This window comes from Mastigoproctus giganteus, chromosome 3, assembly GCF_048544385.1.
Source record: "Mastigoproctus giganteus isolate SK-2022 chromosome 3, ASM4854438v1, whole genome shotgun sequence".
Lineage (NCBI taxonomy): Eukaryota > Metazoa > Arthropoda > Arachnida > Uropygi > Thelyphonidae > Mastigoproctus > Mastigoproctus giganteus.
In genome coordinates this window covers 59,085,384-59,107,350 of record NC_143577.1, presented here as the reverse complement: position 1 = coordinate 59,107,350, position 21,967 = coordinate 59,085,384, and the positions used below count along the sequence as shown (strand labels likewise).

The following is a 21,967-nucleotide window of genomic DNA, read 5'->3' as shown; positions in this document are numbered from 1 at the left end:
TTTGCTCATAGCTACATAAAAATTGAGGCTATTCCCAACCTGTGTTCCCTATGCAACTATATCAACAAAAGCTTTGCATATACAGAACCCTCTCACAAGACACTTACACATGGTATGGCTTTCAGAACCTCAACAACATGTTTGAGTCTAAAAGGCAAAACAAATGAAATTCAACCAGAAGTAAGGTTAAAACTAGAACTAGCATCCCTGTTCGTAATTTACTGTGGTGCAGCTAGACTTGGACGAAGCCCAATTTTCAGTCAGATATTAAAAAAAAAAACACATTGTAAAGTTTATTCCAAATACGATGCATTAACACTGCTTTTTATAGTTTTTTTTATTAAGAATATTGCATTCCTTAAGTTAATTTGTAATTTTAAATATTCCATGTTTTTCTTAAGAAAATGAATTAAAAAAAATTGTAATTTATTTAGATAGCTTTTTCCTTCTGTAAGCTGTAACTTACAATAAATTGTAAAATAGGAATTTAAAAAAGGTTAATTGTTAAAAGGGAGTAAATCTCGAGTTTACTGTTAACTGAAAGTTTATCATGCGATTGAATGATCTGCAATGTTTTTTTTTTGATTAGTCATAAATCTACCTAACGTTATCTTCACGAGTATATCAGTTATTGTATATAATTTTTGAAATATTGTATATCGGTTATAGTAGAAATGGAAAGAATAGATTCATTTTAGGATCCAATATATATTCCTTAATAGAGTTAAATATTTGGAAATGACGCGTGAAAAATGCTAACAGCGAAATGTTAAAAAAAAAAAAAAAGAGTTAATCTAAAAGGCAGTCATCTCCTGCTATTAAAACCCAAGCCGTATTCTTAGCAAATTTTTAATGTTGTTGTTTGCAGTACCAAGAATTATTTTTTTTTTCTTGTCAAAAGATTCATCACGCCTGCCATAAATCCATGGCTGTAGTCCAACATCCATGTCTTCTTTGAAAAACAGTGTAGCCAATTAGGTAAGCGGAACAAAGGAAGAGGTTAAGAACACCGGTGAAGTACTTGGCAAAACACTGCTGTCAGCGATAAAGAAATAATAAAACTATTTAAGCTAACTTAGAAAACCTTTATGATAAACTACTCTTCCAGAAGAAGAGTTTTGTAACGGTGGACTGAAACATCACTTAAAACAAGGTAATGAAAAATGCTATACAGATGAAAAATGTCGGTTACTTAATTTTAAAAAGAGCTATATGAATCTGTTTTCTTCCCGAAAACAAAGCCGTTACCAGCAAAAGAAACACTCCAGAGAGGAAGCATAACATGATAATGAATAAAGATCCTGATTAAGCATCTGTAATTGGAAAGAAGAACATGTTATGATAAATGATGCCAGCGGATAATATTCTCGGAGAATAAAATATTTTTTCAAAAATTATTCTATACAGTATATTCATCCTTAACCAGAATATGTTATTGGATTTTAAATGGATTATATTAGCAAATTATACAGCTTTTAATCCACAACCACTTTTCGAATAAACCATGTTTTATCGAATGCGGGTCAGCTTTACTAGCAATATTTTCTAAAGTTGTTAAAATAAAAACTGAATGAGAAAAATGCACTGAAATTAGAAGATCAGTCTAAGTATTATCGTTCCTAAATTCTAATCTATTAACATGTTGAAAATCGTAAAAGGAATAGTCGAATTCAGGACGAATTTCAAAACAATGGTAAGCGAATGGTTTTTGTAGCGTCTCTCTCGCATTGGAAATAGCTTCGGACAAATAACACGGATTGATAGATGCTAGACACGGGCGGATTTTAATTAAACAAACATGTATAGTTTTAGTTGTCAATTGAAATACTAATTAATTATATTTCAATGTTTTAATATAACAGTAATTAAGAACGAAAGAATTTTTAATCAATGGCGACAAAGGAAGTTAGTTTTCATATTTATTTAATTAACATATTTTAAATTTCAGTAGATACTATGAATTAGGTGTTCATGCTCTATTTCTTTATTCTTTTATCATTTTCTTTCAATAAATGGACATACTGAATTGCCTTAGAAATCAGTGGTGGAATGTTATTTAATCTTTAGGAATTGTTTTGATTTTAAATTAAAACCCAAATATGTAGTTTGATGCTGATTTTGAATGAACAGTTCGTAATGTCGTGAGAGAAATGTGAAATCTAGAAATAGATTGTAAATTCCATCTCCCTGAAGCTTTTTTCGGGAAAATTCAATAAATAAATATTGAATGGTCATAACTGGATAAAAATTCAAAAATAAGAACTTTATTTTTGATTGCAATTTGCGGACCTTATCGGGTTCTTGTATATTATTTTGATTTGAATTGGTTGTCGATGTTCCGAATGATTTTTCAATTATCCAATATCGTAATTGCTCAATTTTTTTTCAGTGTGTGTTGTTTTTAATAGTGCCTTCTTTGCATGTAGAGAAAATTATAGCGAAAGCCTACCAAATACTACATATATTTTTGCTGATCGAAAACTGAGTACAGTTTTATTTGCTATCCGATGAGATGACCGAAAAATCCCTACCGTTATATTACCACACAGATATTTTCAAAAACGCCATTAACTCTTCTCGTGCCTATAACACGGGACAACAAATTTAAGCTTTTGAATTTTTCCTCTTAAAATATGGCACATTTTATGGAGTTTCAGATTCTGGATCCAAAATTTGAAGTCAGTACGGACCAGTGCCCCAAAACTTAGAGAGCAATGCAAATTACGCTTATTGAAATTAATAAATATTAAAATAAACTCCTTAAAAATACAATTACTTATTTGCTTTTTTTTTTCTTTTATGGTGATCAGGAGCACCTCTGATCAACGTCCAGCAATAGTCTGCAAACATACTAGGTTTCCACCTTCTTTGGTAGCAACACCTCGATGAAAATATTCGGCGTGTCCATCACTACCGTATCCAAGGTTACTTGGATAAAAATCTAAAATAAAACATTTCCAAGATTCCAGTTCTATGCTGTATAATACGCGGAGTTAGGAGGGGATCCCCGGTGCCTCTTGACAAGAAACACTATGCTTCATAACTTGAATGGTCCTTTCTCGTGAAACTTTTACCATGCATTTTCCTTCCCATTGTCCATGCTGCAGGAGCATGGTTTAATAGGGCAGTCAATTCAAAATTGCAGTCTAAATTTATTTCTATTCAAAGAACTACGCTGCATTCCATTAATCGTGCTTCCAGGATTGTTTCAATGCAGATTCTCGCTGATTGTCCTTCTTGATCTATTTCGTGGCCAGTGCTATCATGTCAAGTGATTGATACTCACTAAAATATTAGATATTAAGATAAATTTGGCCATACTTCCTAAAGTGAAGAAAAGATGCTTCAATGAAATTCTTAACATATGGCAGACACGATGGGGCACTACTTCTTTGGGTGCTTTTCCTAAGTTCTTGCCAGATGTATCCTTCTTGCTTGAAAATAAGAATAGATCTTTGTTCTCTTTCGGACTTTAGACGTCTCTTTACAGGTCACGGGTCTCTCTCAACGAAAAATTACATCAACTTTCACTTCACAATTCGGACTTATTTCTGTGGTGCTAAGGAGAATTGGCCTGCTTTTCGAGTGTAAAAGCTATGAAGATATTAGAAATATCCTACAAACAGTTGTCCGGGATCTTTCTCCTGGGCATGAAGATGTGCTACCTCAATCCAAACAAAATCTATCCCTCCTTCTGGACTATGCTTCTGCTGTGTTTACCTCCCGTAAATCACTGTATCCTGCTGCCTATACTATAAATATAATTAGTGATATGTACATAGTTAACTGTGCTCTTGGGCACACTTTTTTTTTTTTTCGTTCTCCTGACACCACGGGAATTTTCCCCCTTTTTTATTCTCTGAAGTGAGTCCCAGAGTATTATTTCATCATTACCCCCTTTAGGGGTTTAGCATTTACTCCCTTTGGGTGAAGAGTCTGATATGAGACAGAGTTACTGGACCTAGTCAACTTCCAGTGGTGTGGACGAGTACCCAGAATCGTCTGTCCAGGTGACTGATGCTTCTGGGTAGCCAAACACAAACCCATAACTACTCACGTATTTGGGCCTTTTGCAGTGATACTGTTCTTCACAGCGTGACAAGGCGGAGTTGAAGTGACATTCTCGTTGCTGCCTCTTACAGAATAAACGTATGCTTAATAATTAATGCAGCATATATGAAGAGATCACTTCTTGTCCAGATAATATTTTCAGCCAAATTGAATTTCATATGCAATAAGATTGAATTATATAATCACCGCACACATACATGAGAAAAAGGTATGCGGAACTCATTAATGAGACATTTTTAAAAGACCATTCAAATACAACTGGTGTGAGAATTGACATCTGGCATTTAGTTTGCATGGTTAAGATATTGAGTAAAAAAATTCATTCCTTCTACTCAAAGAAGGTTCTTGTGTGTTCTGTACTGTACTAATTTAAATGTAGTTTCAATGCACTAAAGCGTTGCATATCATCCACCGGAGAGAAAATACATCACTTACAGTTTAATGAAGAGCTCTAAAGCAGTTCTTAAAAGGAATTCATTATATATTACAAAGATAAAAAAGTTACACTCATGGTTACTTTCCGGTTGCCTGTTCTTCACACTGTACTTTAAAGGAAATTTATGACAGTCTGAAATTCATGTTATAAAAGATTAAATACGGTAATAATAAGTAAAGAGTTTGTGGTGATTTTAGGAGCTAACCATGGTTTTTGGATAACAGTCGGGTTACAGTATTCCTATGCTTGCTGTTCGAATGTGACCGCAGGTGTATAGCTGATCATTTAATCAGAAAGACTTAGCCAAAGTGGACTAATCGCTCACCTGGAAACAAAAATATCAATGGGAACGACGCGTCTCCAAGAAATCTTTTGTAGCAGCTTAGTCGACAAGAAACAACATTTGTTTTTTTCACCGATTCACCGACGACTGGAGGAATTTCTGAAGTCCTCTTCAATCAAGACTGTAGTTAGTTAAGTTTAGGCTGGGGTGTGCAGTTTTCCACCGTGAGTTATCCCTGGTTTTTCAGTCCGCACAACATGGAGAGCGGCCGTAAACACAGGATTGATAACATACGAATACAATTCTTGTATTATCAATTGTGAAATTCCACAATACGAATATCAGCAATACGATGAGTTGCCGTTAAAATAGTTCTCTAAACTAAGGTTTCTGCTACTATTACATGTGAAACAGTTTTTAATGTCTAGATAAAGACTCTTTCCTTTCCTTTCCAAAGGAGAACTCCATCGACAGACCACAAATCAGCAAATTGCTGCAAGATGATAATTTCATAACTCTGACACTGAAAGAAGTGGAATCTTGGTTAGCATTGAAGAGTGTAGTGAAAACTTTTTTCAACATGCTTACTGGTTTCAAAAATTAGTTTGCAACGTAATTGGGAAGGTTCACTTTCTGCATGGCCTTCTTGATTACTTTCCACAGCACATTTGAGCAGTGAGTGAAGAGCAAGAAGAAATGTTTCATCGAGATATCCAGATTATGAACAAAATATACCAGGTAAACGAAATGCGACAGTGATGGCAGAGTACTGTTGTCTTAAAAGGGATTCATATCATGAACACAACGTTTCAAGAGAGCTTTAATTCTTCCCCATACAAAAAAAAAAAGAGTCGCGCCACTAAATAAGTATTGATCAGCAAGCATCTAGTTTACTTCCATTTTTTCATAGTATAAATATTTGAAATACATATTTCGCTATGGGCGGTACATTTTTCATATTGGTGCAAAATACTGACGTGATAGAGCACAACCATTTAAATATTTGTAATAAGAATCTAAAATTGTACAAGTTTACCAATTTGCATTTAAATATGAATTTTTTTATGTATGCCAGTGTATTCCAGCGAATAGTAGCCTAAAGGTCGGGAAACAGTGGGCTACCGTATTAAAAGGAGATATCGAAGTAATACCTAAGGAATCTTATCACCAATTCTAAATTTTGCGTATGTAATTATGTTTAACGTCACTTACAGTTCTTGGTTAACAATGCCAAGATATATATTTGGCCTGCGCTCATTTAGCTTCCTTGTATTTCTTTTCTTCCAGCGTTCTTTATTTGTCCGCTCTGCTAACAGCCCATCGCTGAACTTTATGCTCTTTACGTCATAATGACGCAAAATATTTTAAATTGTTCCTCCCGGGGATTTCACGAAAGCAGTTTTGAATTTTGGTACTTTTAAAATTTAATTGATCGATAAGGTCTTCCTGATCGTAATTTACACTCTGCGATCTACAAAATACGCTTCGAATAGCTTCCAAAATAATCATAATCAAAAGTTGGAAAATAGGAATGTTTTCCATGATTAATAAATACGCTCGCGTCCAAAAGTTAAGTTACATGTTGTCTGAATTTGGTGCGTAAAGCAGGGGATTCGTAAGCGTATAAAAATTAAGTTTGTTTTTATGGACGCATTCTAAATTTCGCATAAGAGATCTGAAGCTTAAATGGAATTAAACTTTTATTCTTTCTGCGGAAGCGAAGAGATCGGTTTTCTTTTATAGAACTTGAGAATGACGAGAAGATGCCATATGAATGCAATAGAGATCCGATTGAAGATGGAGTTGGACCAACTATACATGGAGGTGACAAAGTTCTTAAATGTATCCGAAGTGTCATCTCAAGGCTATATAAACAATTCCAGACGAATTATTTAGAGATCTTAAATGTGTAACTCTTGAAGATCATCCACGGACAACATAATAGAAAAATGGCCGGTATTTGACCTTATCAACCAGACTCAACTTTTTGCACGGTAATTGCATAGGAGCTCTGCTGCAGGCCATACTGTTTATACGATGTGTAGATTGGAAGGATGAACAAAGAGCGCTTTATTCTAGGAAATTTGGATTTGCGGTCTTCTAATCCAACAAGACAGCCCGTTTGTCATAGATTACAGAGCACTGCAACTTAGACTCTGAACAGCAGAATCAAGTTCCCTGATGAATCGCCCTTGCAAGTAGCACAGTGATTATAATCCGTCCTCCCACGCCGGGTGGAAAAGTCCTAAATTCTAATCCATAGGGGTCAATTAGTACTAGTTTCTTTTTTGGTGGGAGACAGCGCACTTCCCGACACGAGTCAGTTGATTGATAAACTTCTAGAAAGCGAAGATATCTAGACAATGGTGTGGTTTATCAAATCCCAGACCTAAACCCTGGGTAGGACCAGTATGGACGCACGTTTTCCGCGCTCCTGGATTTTGTCTCTGAATATGTGGTTACAGTGCCTACTAGTTAATGAAAAGTACTAATTAGAACAACTACTATAGTGGATCTCAGGGTGAGAAACTTTTGCTTATTTACTGGGAACTTGTAGGTTATTTATGTTTTCTATCTATATCCTTTGTTGCCAGACCGTACTGGTCACCATGCGACTGACAACAGGGCTATAGATGGGCAACAATTATACAGTGGTTGCCACGAAAACGCCCTGCACTTGACTTGGGAGGCTTGTGTGACAACGGAATGTGTAGCATTCCCCTCCGGCGCAGGAATTAGTGAGTAAAGACATCTATCCCTTCAGTTGTGACCTTGACCAGACCAGTGGCTTGACCAGTTACGGACCAAAGTCGAAGACAAAAACTGGGATGTCATTATAGTCCAGGAACCGTATACACAAAGCGGGTCGCGGGGTACCCACACAATTACAAGGTGATTCACACGGATGACGACAACCCCGTCGGCTGCCGTTCTGGAAAGAAACACCAACATCAGCGCAACTAAAATCACACAGCTGTGTACTCCATGGGCTGCTTGTGCACAACTTGGCACAGCATTAGGATTCCTATATGTCGTGGCACTCTACTGCCGACCGGGACAAGATATAGACTTTGCAATCGACTACCTCCGATGCCTACAGGATACCCTACCAAATCAGAGTCATCATTGGAGCTGACGTCAACCGCTCCCCGGCATGGCACAGCATCACCCCAGACAGGCAAGGAACTCGAAATGGACAACTCTTAGAAGACTACCTTGCAGGATCCCATCTAATTGTACTAAATCTACCCCACCATCTGCCGACCTTTTCAAGCATCCTCTGGGAGGCCATAATTGATGTCTCCCTGGCCACCAGGAGTATGGCCGGACATGTGACTGACTGGAGGAAGCATGGACCACCTCAGACCATCGGGCAATAACCTTTTTCAGTTGAAAGACAGACTAACAAGAATAACCCAAACAAACCAATCACAAAACAGATATGTAGTCGCAAATGCAGACTGTATAGCGAGCTGCTCACCACGCAATTAGACACAATCAGGAAAACAAACCCCCGGAGCGACCCGGATGACCTTCAGAGGGAAACTACAAAATTATTACTGAACAGTGATCGAGCGATAAAAAGAAAAAAAAATCCAAAACCTGGTGCAGTACCCTGGTGGATACCAGAAATTGCTGTACTACGACGATAGATGCAAAAAACAAGAAAATACTTCCAGAGAGCTCGCAGAACCTGGCCCGAAAATGAGGTGGAGGTCCTGAGGCAACATTACAGAGAAGCTAGGAACCATTACACAGACACCATAAAAAAAGTAAGAAGCGTTCCCCGGAGCGCTAGTGTCTACTTCTGGGAACACCGACCCCTGGTCTACAAGGTGATAACCAATAAGCTCTCCAGGGGCGAGGTCATTAATACTACCAGGACACTGGAGGGGAAACCTAATGACCACCTGGGAGCAGTCGATGGGCAACATACTGGACAAAATCTTCAAGGAACCAACAATACTAACCATGAAAGAACAACTAAATTTGCAATGACAACGCAAACTTTAACACTTCGGCAGTCGAACCCCCTTCACCCTTGAGCTCAGTGAGGCTGCCACGAAGATCAGAAATCGCAAATGCCCAGGACTGGACATGATTGAACCACAGATCTTGAAAAAAAAATTGCAGAATTTGCACCGCACTTACTACTTACTCGATACAACAGATGCCTGGAAACAGGCAAATTCCCCACAGCATGGAAAACGGCAAACACCAAGTTAATACTTAAAAATCCTAACAAAAACCGGACTGCCCAGAGTCATATAGACCTATCGCACTGCTCTCAGTGGTCAGCAAACTATATGAGAGACTGCTGCACAACCGAATCAAAAACCACTATGAGAGGGCAAACTTGTCGCCTAGGAATCAGTTCGGATTTAAGCCGGGTTCCTCCACAGTGGATGCACTTAGAAACCTGCTTCGGAAGGCACAGGAATACAGAAAAAAATACCTACTAGTCATTGCAAATCTTGCAGGGGCGTTCGAGCGTCCTGGGCAGACTAAGGGTGGCTGCAGTCCCTATCAACCTATACAGGGTAATGGGAGGACTACCTATCTTGCTGGAAAGTAGAAATAAATGCCAACTACCAAAAAGTCACAAGATCTGTACACAGGAGTGTCTTGGGGCCACTCCTTCGGAACATGGTCCTCGACGAGACCCTGAACCTGATCGGGGCCCAGGCCTTTGCGGACAACCTTATTCTTACCATTGAGGCTGACTCAAGATCCCAACTGGAAACCACCGCAAACCAAGCTCTACAGAAAATACAAAACTGGGCTACAAGAAACCAGTTAAAAATTTTACCGACGAAAACCACATCTATTCTACTAAAAGGAACCCTGCAATACACCCCAAATTAAAATAGGTGTGACCATTAAACTTGCCAACCAAATGAAATATCCAGGAGTTATCCTAGACAAAAACTTATCCTTTCAACCTCACCTACAATATATAAGGACGAAGATAAGACGTTACTCGGCACTGGTGGCGAGGGTTACGAGAAAAGACTGGAGATTTAAAAAAAAAAAAAAAAACCACTAATGTTTTATTATAAGGCAACATTCATCCCTGCGATAACTTATGCTGCGGCAGTGTGGTATAGCAAAACGAAGCTTGCAGTCAATAGGAGAACTCTGGATATGATACAGAGGACCATTTTATTAACAACCACACGAGCATGCAGAACAGCAAGCACGCCAGCGTTGCAGGTGTTTGCTGGACCGCTCCCCCTCGATTTAGAGGCTGTAAAAGCTGGCTTGAACTTCCTGAACGCTAGTTTAGTCCCTGCCACCTTCCAGGATTTCATAATTACCCAGCGAGTAGTACAAAAACAGAAAACGTCCGATTACAGGACTATCTACTCGGGGAGTGGCAACAAAGATGGACCGATACAACAAATGTAGAAATCACACAAATTCCTCCCTGACCTCAGCAAAATATACCCCAAGCAATTGGGCTGGTACTTTCCGGGTAAGTACTTGACTTCGCTCCTTACTGGTCATGGCTCCTTTAAGGAGAAGCTGTTCGGGTTCGGCCTTGAGGACCCCAACTGCACGTGTGGGGAGGTCGAGAACTGGAACCACTTTGTCTATGACTGCCCAGAATACGAAGATATCAGAGGCACCTGATCACAAAGATACACTACCTTCCGAAAGGACTGGTATCCCACTTCATTGACCCAGAAGAGGAATACAGAGCACTTTCTCAATATGCGCAGGACCTTCGAGAGGAGAAAACTGCTAATTACCATAAATCGTGTTTTGCGAAAGACCACCACAAGTTAAAAACTGTACAAGACCATAAAATACTATCCAATGGAGTTACTACAGAGAAAAACCCTGAGACAAGTAAGTGAAAAACACAAGGACGGGGCTTACCCCATGAGCGACTGGACTGAAATCGACTCAACACTGAAGAAAAGAGACTTAACGCAGCGCAGCTGCCAAACGCCATTTAGAGACTTGAAGAGGGCGCCCTAGCCTCCATCTTTAATACCCCTATCCCAGGCGGGGGGGACGGTCTTACTGCCTCCTCCCCATTCCCACTTTTCTTTCTGGTGGGGCATGAGCATGCCCCACTGACTTGGGGTCGCCTCCTCTCTCTCGACTCCATACTTCTGTCTTCCCCCCCCCCAAGATTAGTCTCCCTACTCACTCTACCTGCACATACGCAAGCGAATGCCCTACACGTTGGAATTGATTTAATCATCTCCAAATTACGTTTTTCGCCCATACACTCGGCCTTTCAAAAACTTAGCGTCATTCTTCATCGAATTTACCAAATAAATAAATCATTTTTTTCCTTCTAGGTCCTAGCTGCCGAAATCTCAGGAAATTAAGCAGCAGGACCTGCCAGAGTAAATCTTAGTCTACTGGTGTTTCCTGGTCTGCCTCCACGGGGCGAAAGTGGGGCAACGTTGGGCCTCAGCAGGTGTCCAGCGGCTAAACAACCAGATGAACAACGGTATATGACACTACACACATACAATATCCATCCACTTAAATCTCTGGCATTTCCCAGCGAACTGGTTCACGAACAATGAAAACAACGCGGAGATGGGGAACCCCCTGATGCCGTTTGACCCTAAACACACTTTACCTAAACCCTATACATGGGATGCTTCAGAGAGGCAAATCTCTAAACTGTCTTAAAGTAAACTGGACTATATTAGATCTTAAGTTATGAGACTTAAAATCGGCCCTCAAACAGGAACGGTGATTTAAAACGTTTTTATTTCAACTTTTGTACATGAGTGTGTTATTTTGATTAGACTATTGTATAGGAAACGTTGATTTCTCATTATTTCTTTTTTTTTATAGCGGAAGTGCAAAACCAGTAATTAAAGACCTATTGGCGAATACAACTTTGCTTTTGGATACTTTACTGTCTGAAAACAATTACGACCGTCAGATTCGGCCAGGATTTGGAGGTAAGTCAGGTATATATCGCACGCCAGTAATTACTTTTAAAATAATAATCAAGGTTTTGGGAGAATAAATGATCTTCAACGTCTCTTGGTATAAATTATACTGCAGATATAGTGCAGGCAGTTTCTCTTGCGTTAAATTAAATATGTATATGCGTACAATTATTTCCAGCATGGCGTAAACGTGCTCGCATCTAATAGCATTTTTTTTTAATGTCCTGTCTTCTCTTTGTGGATATAAATAGAAATTGCACACGATGAAAACTATGAACAGTATTACTCGCTATGCACAAACATCAGAACAAAGTCATGCATAAGCTCGAGGGGGTATTTTTATCACCGTTATGGGGTTACCTGTTATACTATTATAAAAAATAACCATTCTTAGCTTCCACATTGCCGGGGTCAGTGAGTTCGGTTTCAAACTTAAATGAACGAGCTATTTTCAACTTAAAATAATCGGGCAGAAAAATATTCACCACGTAAAACTCTGTTCATTTCTTATGTATTTCTTCTTTCATTAAGACGAGGGATCCCCCACCATAACTATTTACGGTATGGTTATCAGGGTTGTGATGCACAAGTCTCCCATAGCTAATTTTCTTAAATGGTTTTTTTGTAGGCCAATGTGCACTAAATTTTTGACTCAGAATTAGCAAAACATTTACTGGTGCAGCGAAACGCAGCATCAATGTTTGAAGCTGTGGCATCTAACTAACCACCTCCGCGGTAGCAAAGAATTTTTATATTTTCGTGATCGCTTTACATATAGAAGGTTCTATAAAAAAGTTTCTCCATCTTCAACGAAATCTTTGAGCCTCAGATACAACATGAATCATGTCCTTGGAATATATGAAATATTGAATAAAAATAGCCCGCTGTGTTACAAGCAGAGATACTTTTAATATCAGCATTCCTCGGAATGAAAAGTTATCACATATGAAGCCAAACGCTTATTTTATTTTATTTTTTTTCTGTATTTCCTTGTACTGAGCTATTTTACCAACTGTTAGTTCAGTTTAGATATATTTATATATATGCAAGGTGTCCACAAACGTCCTTTACAAGCAAAACAGTTACTATATGAATAGAATGCATGATGCAAATCTGAAGAAACTTCCAGGTGATAGAGGATATCTTAAAGTTTGTATTCAGCAACTGGAAAAAGTGTAGCGGCAGATGGTAGCATAATCGTCAAAAACTAACTATGGCGGAATTTACCAACAAAGTTCCATTCACGTGGGTTTATCGTCGATCGACAGCATCTGTACGAGCTGTCTCTTTTATGGTTACCAGAATGACTGCACAAACAGGCGTCGTTTATCAATTTTTCCGTACTCTGTGGCTTATTTTTAAACCGCGTTCAAAATTCACGCATAATAGGGGTGGCACAGTAAAGCTGATTGCACCAAAGTACGCACTACACCTTTTCGGAGTTGGTAAATTCCACCATGGTTAAACTTTTGTGATTACGCTGCCATCTATTGCAACGTGAACATTTTCTATTTGGTAAATATAATCTTGAAGATATCCTCTACCACCTGGAAGTGGTTCCAGGTTTATATCATATGCTCTATTCACATAACGCTTAAATTTTGTAAAGGAGAATCGTGGACACCATGTATATGATTCCGGAATATAATTAGTCCCCATTTCCTTTTTTGGGACTATAAATGAGCATTTTGCCATTGTGACAGTTAGCCGAAAAATTTCTAGAAAACGAAGAAGATTCTTTTAATATCACTTTTTTTTTTCTCCGTCTCTCTCCCATACTGAGCTATTTTTTTGTAAATTGATAAAATTAATGTTCCTTTACGTGCACAGTATTTTCTTAATTTGTTTACTCGGCGGTAAGTTCAAATACCGGAACTGTCCGGGTCAAAAGCTAAAATCTGCCGACTTAATGATCAGTTATATTCCAATTTGAAGTACCTTTCAATAGGCTGCTCTGTGTGGATGACAAATCTCCTGGCAGCGTAGGATTTTAACACCGCGGATGTATTACAGAACTATTTTATAAGTGATGAAGTAATTATCTACGATTTTCAACATTTATTCAGTCTATAGCATTCCTGAAAAAATATCCTCCAACCTTTCAAGTTTGTCAGCTAATTTTCGACTTCATTATATTTACGAATGTCTCTGGAAATTGTTTTGCATTATTTAAAAACTGCATTTTCAATTTTTGTTTTTTTATTATAAATGAAGAATTTGGTGCACTATAAATTAAAAAAAAAAAAGCACCAAATTATAAATCGCAAAACGTGATCGCACCCAGTACAATCCTGGGTCGTTTTTTTCTTAGATTGTCTCGCTTATTGGTGAGAAATTAAATACAATAGTAGTTATCTTCGACTCCAGATTCAGTTGACTTGGATTTTAGCTGAGCTGCATGACCATTTCTTTTAACCATTTCTACAAAACTTTTGAAAACTCCTTCGCTCTTATGTATCTTTCCCAACCAAAATTCTGTTGTCTATAATGCAATAAGATAAGAGGAAATAACTTACAAAGGGCCGGAAGACATCCCCTAGATACATGATGTCATAAGCATCGCGATGATATAATCCAGTACTGATTTATGAATGTTTCCTTGTTGGGAATACAGTTGTTAGTGGCGTGATGCATTCTAACTGGGTTGTGACCAAAGCTTCTGTTCCCTCTCTCTCATCAGGTTCATGTAACGATGTTAACTTAAAGGGTAAGAGGAATTTACATAATCTAACAATCATTGATAAGAGCTGTTCGAACATCGGTGTTGATAAATCAAAGTGTTCAGAAATCCGAAATTATCTTCTTCACAGGTTACATCAAAAATATTCTTAATTGCCTTTAGATTAGATATTTCTTCGCCAGTGATATATATCAATCAAAAAATATACTATTCTAACGCTTCGTACGATACTTATTGTGGTGTATAAAGTTGGAATAATTTTCTTTAATTCTTATTTGATTTAAAAACCATGGAAGAAAAGTAAAGCTTTCAAAATTACTCTGAAAAGTAATGCTTAATTTTATTAAATAATACAATTTTTAGAGAAATTAATGGAGTAAAAATTAATCTGGATAGATAAGTACTCAGAGAAACGATGTACTCTCGAGCCATGCGTCACCAAATTAAGTCAGTCTGTATAAGATAAGCTTAACTGTCTACCTTGTACGCTCTTCAAGGTTCATTTGTAGCATAACACTTGGCAGTGAAAAGTGTGATGGGATCCAAACGCACCTACAGAAGCAAGCATTACTAATAAACAAAGGACCGGAGAGATCTAAAAAGAGATCCAGAGCAAAAGTAGAGATAAGCATCTTCAGTATTTAGCTACCTCATCTTCCTAGTACGTAATCCTGTTGACACGCGTCCAAATGCTTTCTAAAAATTCCGATTTTCACATAAGGCTTCGAGCAATGTTCACGTAAAGAAAATAAATCATTATACTCATTTATTAATCTCGGTACCATTAAAAATTACCGAAAGTTGTAGGTAGAAAGTCACCTAAAACAAAATTTACGAATTGTGCGCTCACTTTAGGTTATACAGGAATTGTTAGTACTTATACTGTTGGCACCTTCAAAATGATAATATTACATTATTTTTATAATGTATTAATTATAAGTAATATTTTATTTTAAAAGTTAAATATTTTAATAATTTGCTATAAAATTTAAAACAGTGAAATATATCTAAATTTGAATTATTAATTCTTATCAAACATTAGTTTCGAATGAGCACCACACGAAACCAAAATAAAGTGAATATCGAGCACGCTTTTACCAGTTTTTGCTTCGCACGATCCCACAGAAATTCAGAATGGTTGGGATACTAAGTAAAATCCTATCGCTGCTAGGTTCACTTACATTTAGAACTTTAGATTAGATTTATGTCACATGACTTGAAAGGTTTCTTTCTGATTATTGCAGTTAAACCGTATGTATCTGGATGATCACGATAGTGCTTATCCAGGGTCTGAATTGAATGCGATGATGCTTGCCTCGGTGAATATTAGTTATATAATTTGCCATCCTTCATCTGCATCTCTTGAATAAAATTTAGTAAAAGAACTTCGTGAAAATAAAATTGGATGATAAATGGGTTACTAATGACATGTAATAACCAGGAGTTCAAAAAGTTCCTATTTTGAGTACTATATCAGCTTAATGCAGTCAAGCTATGGTACTAAAAACTTACCATAGTACTATGGTATTAAACTTATCGTAGATTGAATGCTTCATTAAAAAAATTATATTAATTTCATCAATAATAAAAGTTTCATCAATAATTATAATATTAAAATCAGATTTTTTGAAATTTTAAATTCTTGAAAAATTTAAATAATTAAAATTAGGTTAATGAATTTTCTTAAAGAAATTAAGTAAATACGCATACTTAAAACTGGTTTAACAGTTAATCATGCGTGGTGTGGATTCCCTATATTTTACTACAATTTGAATAATAGCTTTATGAATCTATGTATATACTGCTAGCTACTTTGAGTATTAATGAAGGATTTTGCTATGTAAAGAATTATAAAAAACTACCTTTAGCATTTGCATCAGTTAATTTTAGTGAGAGAATATCAAGTGAGCCCGATAACAGGATTACGACGGCTATCAACGACCAATAAAACCTTTATTTTGGGTTCGTGTTTTTAACTGTGGGTAAGATAGAATAGACAGATTGTAAGTTATCTGTTGTCATAAGGTTATGAAAGGACTTAGTCTACATTACAAATAACTACTTTAATTCAGCTTCGCTAGCGTTCCCCCATGACAGTCTTTCCAGTCAAGTTCAAGATGGGTAGGCTGGAATAACTCTGACACAGAAATGCGTGTATTTTCATTGACACGTGCAGTTAACTTCGTGTATAATCACTGGCCAAAACATGAACAGTTCTATAATTGCATCTGCGCAAGCACATTAACTTCATCTGTAAATAAAGTGGTGTTACTTGTTGCCTAATTGCCTCGGAGCGAATTTTAGGAGTATGATGACGTGTAATCAAGTTAGAATAAGATTGTGAAAGACGTTAAATTCGAGGGAAACGCGAATGGATGGAACGAGATAATTAAGGAATAAATCAAAGAGATCAAGTAATCGAAGGAATTAAAAAGGTGTGAGCAAAGATTAAAAATCAACGAACAGCATGCGAATAGGGGAGGGGTGGAACAGTGGAATTAAAAAAAAGGAACTGTCAGTTTTGATTAAAGGGGTGTATATTCTAAACTTTTAGTAATTATTAACGACACTTGTTAACTTTATCAGTTAATTGTGTTTGCTATTGTAATTAGTTTTTTTGTGTGTGCTTCGTGCACAATGTATTGGTCCCTTTCCCACTTTCTGTCAATGCTTTGTTAAATGATTCCCCTAATTTTAATTTATGATAACATCCAGTCTAGAATTTCCTCCTGTAAGATGTTTGCCAACAAATGTTATCCGAGGCTTCGACGTGTTTAATTTCAATCTCATTAATTCACTAACCCTGGAATTAGTGAGTTAATGGCTTATCTCTATTCTAGTTTTTAGAAAAACTCTTAACAGTATCTTATAAACAAAAATTCAGGTAAAATTTTTCTCTTTAACATTGCCCCCTCATCTCTTCTTATTGGCCGCTACTTTTTCCCCTACAGTTCAATGGCTTTCATGGTGTTGAAGCGCTAGTAGTTTTTCTGCTTTTATACACTTTGTTGTTTAACCACTGTGCTGTACTCTCTTTTAATTTCAAGAACATTGCAGTGACAATTTTAAACGACAAATCCAATCTCCAGGTCTTCATTTATTTTACCATATCTTTTATTTATTTCTTGTGTTGAAGGTGGTCCCGATACAGAGTATGGCAACCCCACTATGTGGGTATACGAGGGTACTGTACTCAGCAAAGCTGATCAACGAAGTGGCAAATGTGTTTGTGTGGTGTTGGCCTGTGTTGTTAGTGTTAAATGATCGATCTCTTAGTCCTTAGTCGTTTAACACGGACAAGAATATGCCCCCAATTGATTTTGTTCCTGCCTCGTGGATGTAGACAGTCTACTATTATGATTCTAACAATTTTAGTACTGATAGAATCCCGCCCAGTCTCCTCTGGTCACAGAATCTGCAAAAAAAAAAAGTCAAGTTCATGATATAGTCCAGGTTGGGATTGTGACTCAAGTCCATAATGTAGTACAATATTGAGGTAGTGCAAAGTTGAGATTATGATTCAAATCCATAAGATGTCAGATCGATAGATGAACAGAAAGAATACCTCAACAATGATAATAAGACTTTCTTCTCCTCTCTTGGATTTTTATGGCCGCCAGGGCTTAACTGCCCTAATAAATGTAGTTGTCTTAATGCTTACAGTTGTCTTCAACCTTTTCCCCGTTGACCACAAGTTGTCTTGCTCTACTTGGAAACAAATGACATTTCCAAGAGTAATATGCCATAGATTTAAAAGCTGAGATACATTATGACAGGCGGTTCTGGGATTTACTGATCCAGATGAATTTTGTCGGTCGTCAAAGTAGTCAATGATTTTTGATAGTCTAAAACCACAAAACACCCTTTTATTTATTTTGTTATTGTTGCTTTACATATTTTAGCCGTCTTATACGTAGGACTCTGCTGTGACAGTGTGCTAGACATTTTCCACGATGTAAGCGAAAAAGTTCTTTTCTGATTATCCGCCTTCTTTATACTGTTGATAAAAGTGTCAACAACTGCTGTATGTCGTCAACGATTTTCTGAATAGTATCGTCCTTTCCAAAGAACCCCGCAGTGTCTCTTACGATGTCTTCTAAGAAATCTCGTGAAACACGTAAATATGCCCAACGTTGCCCCAATTTTTTTTTTATCTTCATGATTCATACGATCGTCTCTCAATTACATGTGCATTACATTTATGGGACGAACATTTGTTTATCTATCTACGCAAAATTCCCAAAATATGATCACATCCTCATATTTCCTGCTTTGAGCTATTTCTGTTCTGACATACAAAACCTTATTTTCAAATTGATTTTGGCTAAGAAAAGCTCTGCATTTTTATTGTATCTTGATTTATATTTTTGGGAATATGTGTGAAATATTCCATTGAAATCAATAAAAATAAATATAACTAAAACTTACGCTGTTAATTATTTTAGTAAGGACCTATAATACGTGCCATAGATTGAACAAATTATAAATCGTGTTTTATTATCACTATTAACCTTACTGGCATGTGTAATTACCAATTACTTATATGCAAGTAAGATTAATATGAATAAGGGTAAAGGGTTTTTTAAAACTAATATTAACAAAATAAATAAGATTATTAATATTTAAATTTATCACCTGCAGATTACCGCGTGTGTACACACACTGCCCTACCATTAATATCCGGACACCCCTCCATGGATGGGGAAACAGGTCCTAGCATGCAACAGGACCTGCAATAAATATGCACACTGGGCTTCGAACAGACAATTGCAAAAGTGGAATGCAAGATGACACATTCCACATAATTACCTCAACAAATGCTAGACGCCGATTAACATGGTGTAAGGAGCGCGAATCTTGGACTGTAGAGCAGTGGAAAACAGTCTCATAGATAGACTAATCGAGGTTCGCACTCTACAAGTCTGATGGCCGTTCCTGGGTGTGGCGAATGGCAGGCGAACAGTTCCTACCTGATTGTAACCTCCCGACGATGAAATTTGGTGGAGGCAGTGTCATGGTATGGGGCTGCTTTTCATGGGTTGGCTTGGGCCTCATTAGTCGTTATCAACAAAACTATGAATGGTGTGCAATACCAGAACAGTCTGGACAATTATGCACTTCCAACATTATGACAATACTTCGGGGAAGGCCCATCACCTGTACATGACAACGCGCTATGCCATACTGCTCGGGTCGTAACAGAGTGGTTTGAGGACATGAGTGTGCAAAAATTGGATTGTCCAGCCCAGAGAGGTGATCTGAACCCTATCGAGCATCTTGGGATGTATTGGATCGTCGGGTAAGTGCACATCGAGATCGCCCAAAGAACAAGGCCGACCTGGTGGCTGCGTTAAAGGCACAGTGGATGAACATATTTATAAAAAGGTAGTTGAGAGTATGCCACGAAGATTGAAGGCCCTCAAAAAAGCAAAAGGTTTCAGCACAAAATATTAAATGACATTAAGTTTTTTTTTCTCTCTAAAGGCAGGTGTCTGGATATTAATGGTAGGGCAGTGTATATCACACACACGTATAATTTGAAAATTTTGCTAAGGGTTCCATCACCTCTATGTTAAAGATTTTAATCTCAATTTATTTTTAATGAGTTGATGGCGCAATCCAGTTACTATTCAATTCTTAGCTCATTAATCCCTCAGCGGTACCACTACACCTGTGAGCTCCATCTCGAAAATAACGAATCCATGTTAATTGTTGGTTGGCGATAGAAATCTGATTTTTTTGTACCTTCTTAAATATTGACACATACTTATTGGGCATGTCTTTTGCCTCGCTTTTTTTTTACTGTTGAAAAAAAGCCGTGAAATAGGGTTGAATTTGAAAGTGTCTGCAATTCTGCCCAGACACGATAGGAGGGAGTACATGATGAGAGCCTTGTCGATCAATTCGGCCCTGGAAAGATTGTGCAAGGCTCAAGGGGTAGAATTTTTTTCAGCCTGGACAGGAGAGACTGCTTCTACAGGGATGGGATACACTTAAATAGAAAGGGTGCAAGAATATTTGCTGATGCTATCGAGGCAGTGTTAGGTGGGTCGGAAAACTGCTAGTTTGGGGGGGATACAAAGACTAATAGTTTAACAGTAACCGCAGGCAGAGGTGAAGGTGATTCTTGCACAACTTCTATTAGAATAAGAAGCGACCTGGAGCGAGGGGTGTTGGGGGTTTCAGGGACGGATGGCAGTCATCATGGAATAGTTGGATATATGGGATGTGTTAGGGTAACAAGGAATAGGTAGGAGCATGTATGCTTGCATGTATACCAATGCTAGAAGTATAGTAAATAAATTTGATGAATTTGAAGTGTTGGTCAAGACATCAAAGGCGGATATTGTTGGGATAGCAGAGACGTGGTGTCACAAAGATATAAGGAATGCAGAACTGGAATTTGGGGAGTACAATGTGTACAGAAAGGATAGACAGGACAGAAAGGGAGGGAGTGTTATGCTGTTAATTAAGAAAAACAGCAAATCAAAGGAAGTGCACCCAGTTAATATAGATGAACAGTGCTCTGTTGAGTCAGTTTGGTGTGAGATAAGCACTGCGAAAGGAAAAATAAGAGTAGGAGTGTGTTATAGGCCTAATGACTTGAATGAGTACAATGAACAATTGTACAGAGAAATAGAGTGGGCCAGTAAATCAGAATGTCTTATAATGGGGGATTTTAACTTCCCAGATATTGACTGGAGCTTGTGGGTTGGTCACTCACACACTAGTCAGACTTTTGTGGATTTATTGGATGATTGTTTTCTGCAGCAGCATGTTCGAGAGGCAACCAGGGAGGGTAATACTCTTGATCTGGTTATCAGTAGTGATCATTCGTGTATTAAGAATTTGCAGATAAAGGAACCACTAGGTGGCAGTGATCACAGTGTGCTGAAGTGGGATTTACTCAAAGAGGTAACTACCGTCAGGGGTAAAGGAAAGGGTTTTTGCTTCCGTAAAGGGGAGTACAGTGGTCTCAGAAAGTTAAGTTCTGTACAGTGGGATCAACTGACGATGTTACAAACAGTAAATTCTAAGTGGGAAGCATTCCAAGAATTAATCGTGGAAGCTACTAGACTTTATATACCGATTAAGAAATATCGTTCAAGGTTTAGGCCTAAATGGTTATCAAATGAACTAATGAGACTCGTGACAGAGAAGAAAAATGCATGGGATGCATATAAATTATCAGGTGACGCAGAAGCCTGTGGCAGATATAAGCTAGTCTGTAATCAGGTCACAAAGGAGGTTCGGCAGGCGAAGGCGGATTACGAGAAATCTTTGGCAAAAGATGCTAAGAAAAACAGCAAGGATTTCTTTACTTATATAAACTCTAAAAGGAAGGGGATGAATATGATTGGTCCACTTGACATCAATGGTTCGACTGTTGATGATCCTGCTCAGATAGCAAACAAACTGAATGAGTATTTTGCATCTACATTCACACGTGAGGAATTATTACAATTTGAAAATGGAAGGTTATCAAATTGTAGCGGTGTGCTTAATGATTTTGTAATAACTGAGAGCAAAGTGGAGGAGAAATTGTTGAAGTTAAACACAAGAAAGGCACC

The 21,967-nt window shown here is 37.6% G+C and overlaps 1 protein-coding gene across 1 annotated transcript in view; it reads left to right on the top strand.

The window, feature by feature from the left end:
* LOC150088043 (gamma-aminobutyric acid receptor subunit alpha-6-like) overlaps positions 1 to 21,967 on the top strand; it is a 211,088-nt gene that overhangs the window by 17,656 nt on the left and 171,465 nt on the right. The window contains exon 2 of the mRNA XM_090370547.1: positions 11,616 to 11,725. Within this exon, the coding sequence (XP_090226673.1) occupies positions 11,616 to 11,725 (110 nt within the window). The remainder of the gene's footprint in view (positions 1 to 11,615; positions 11,726 to 21,967) is intronic.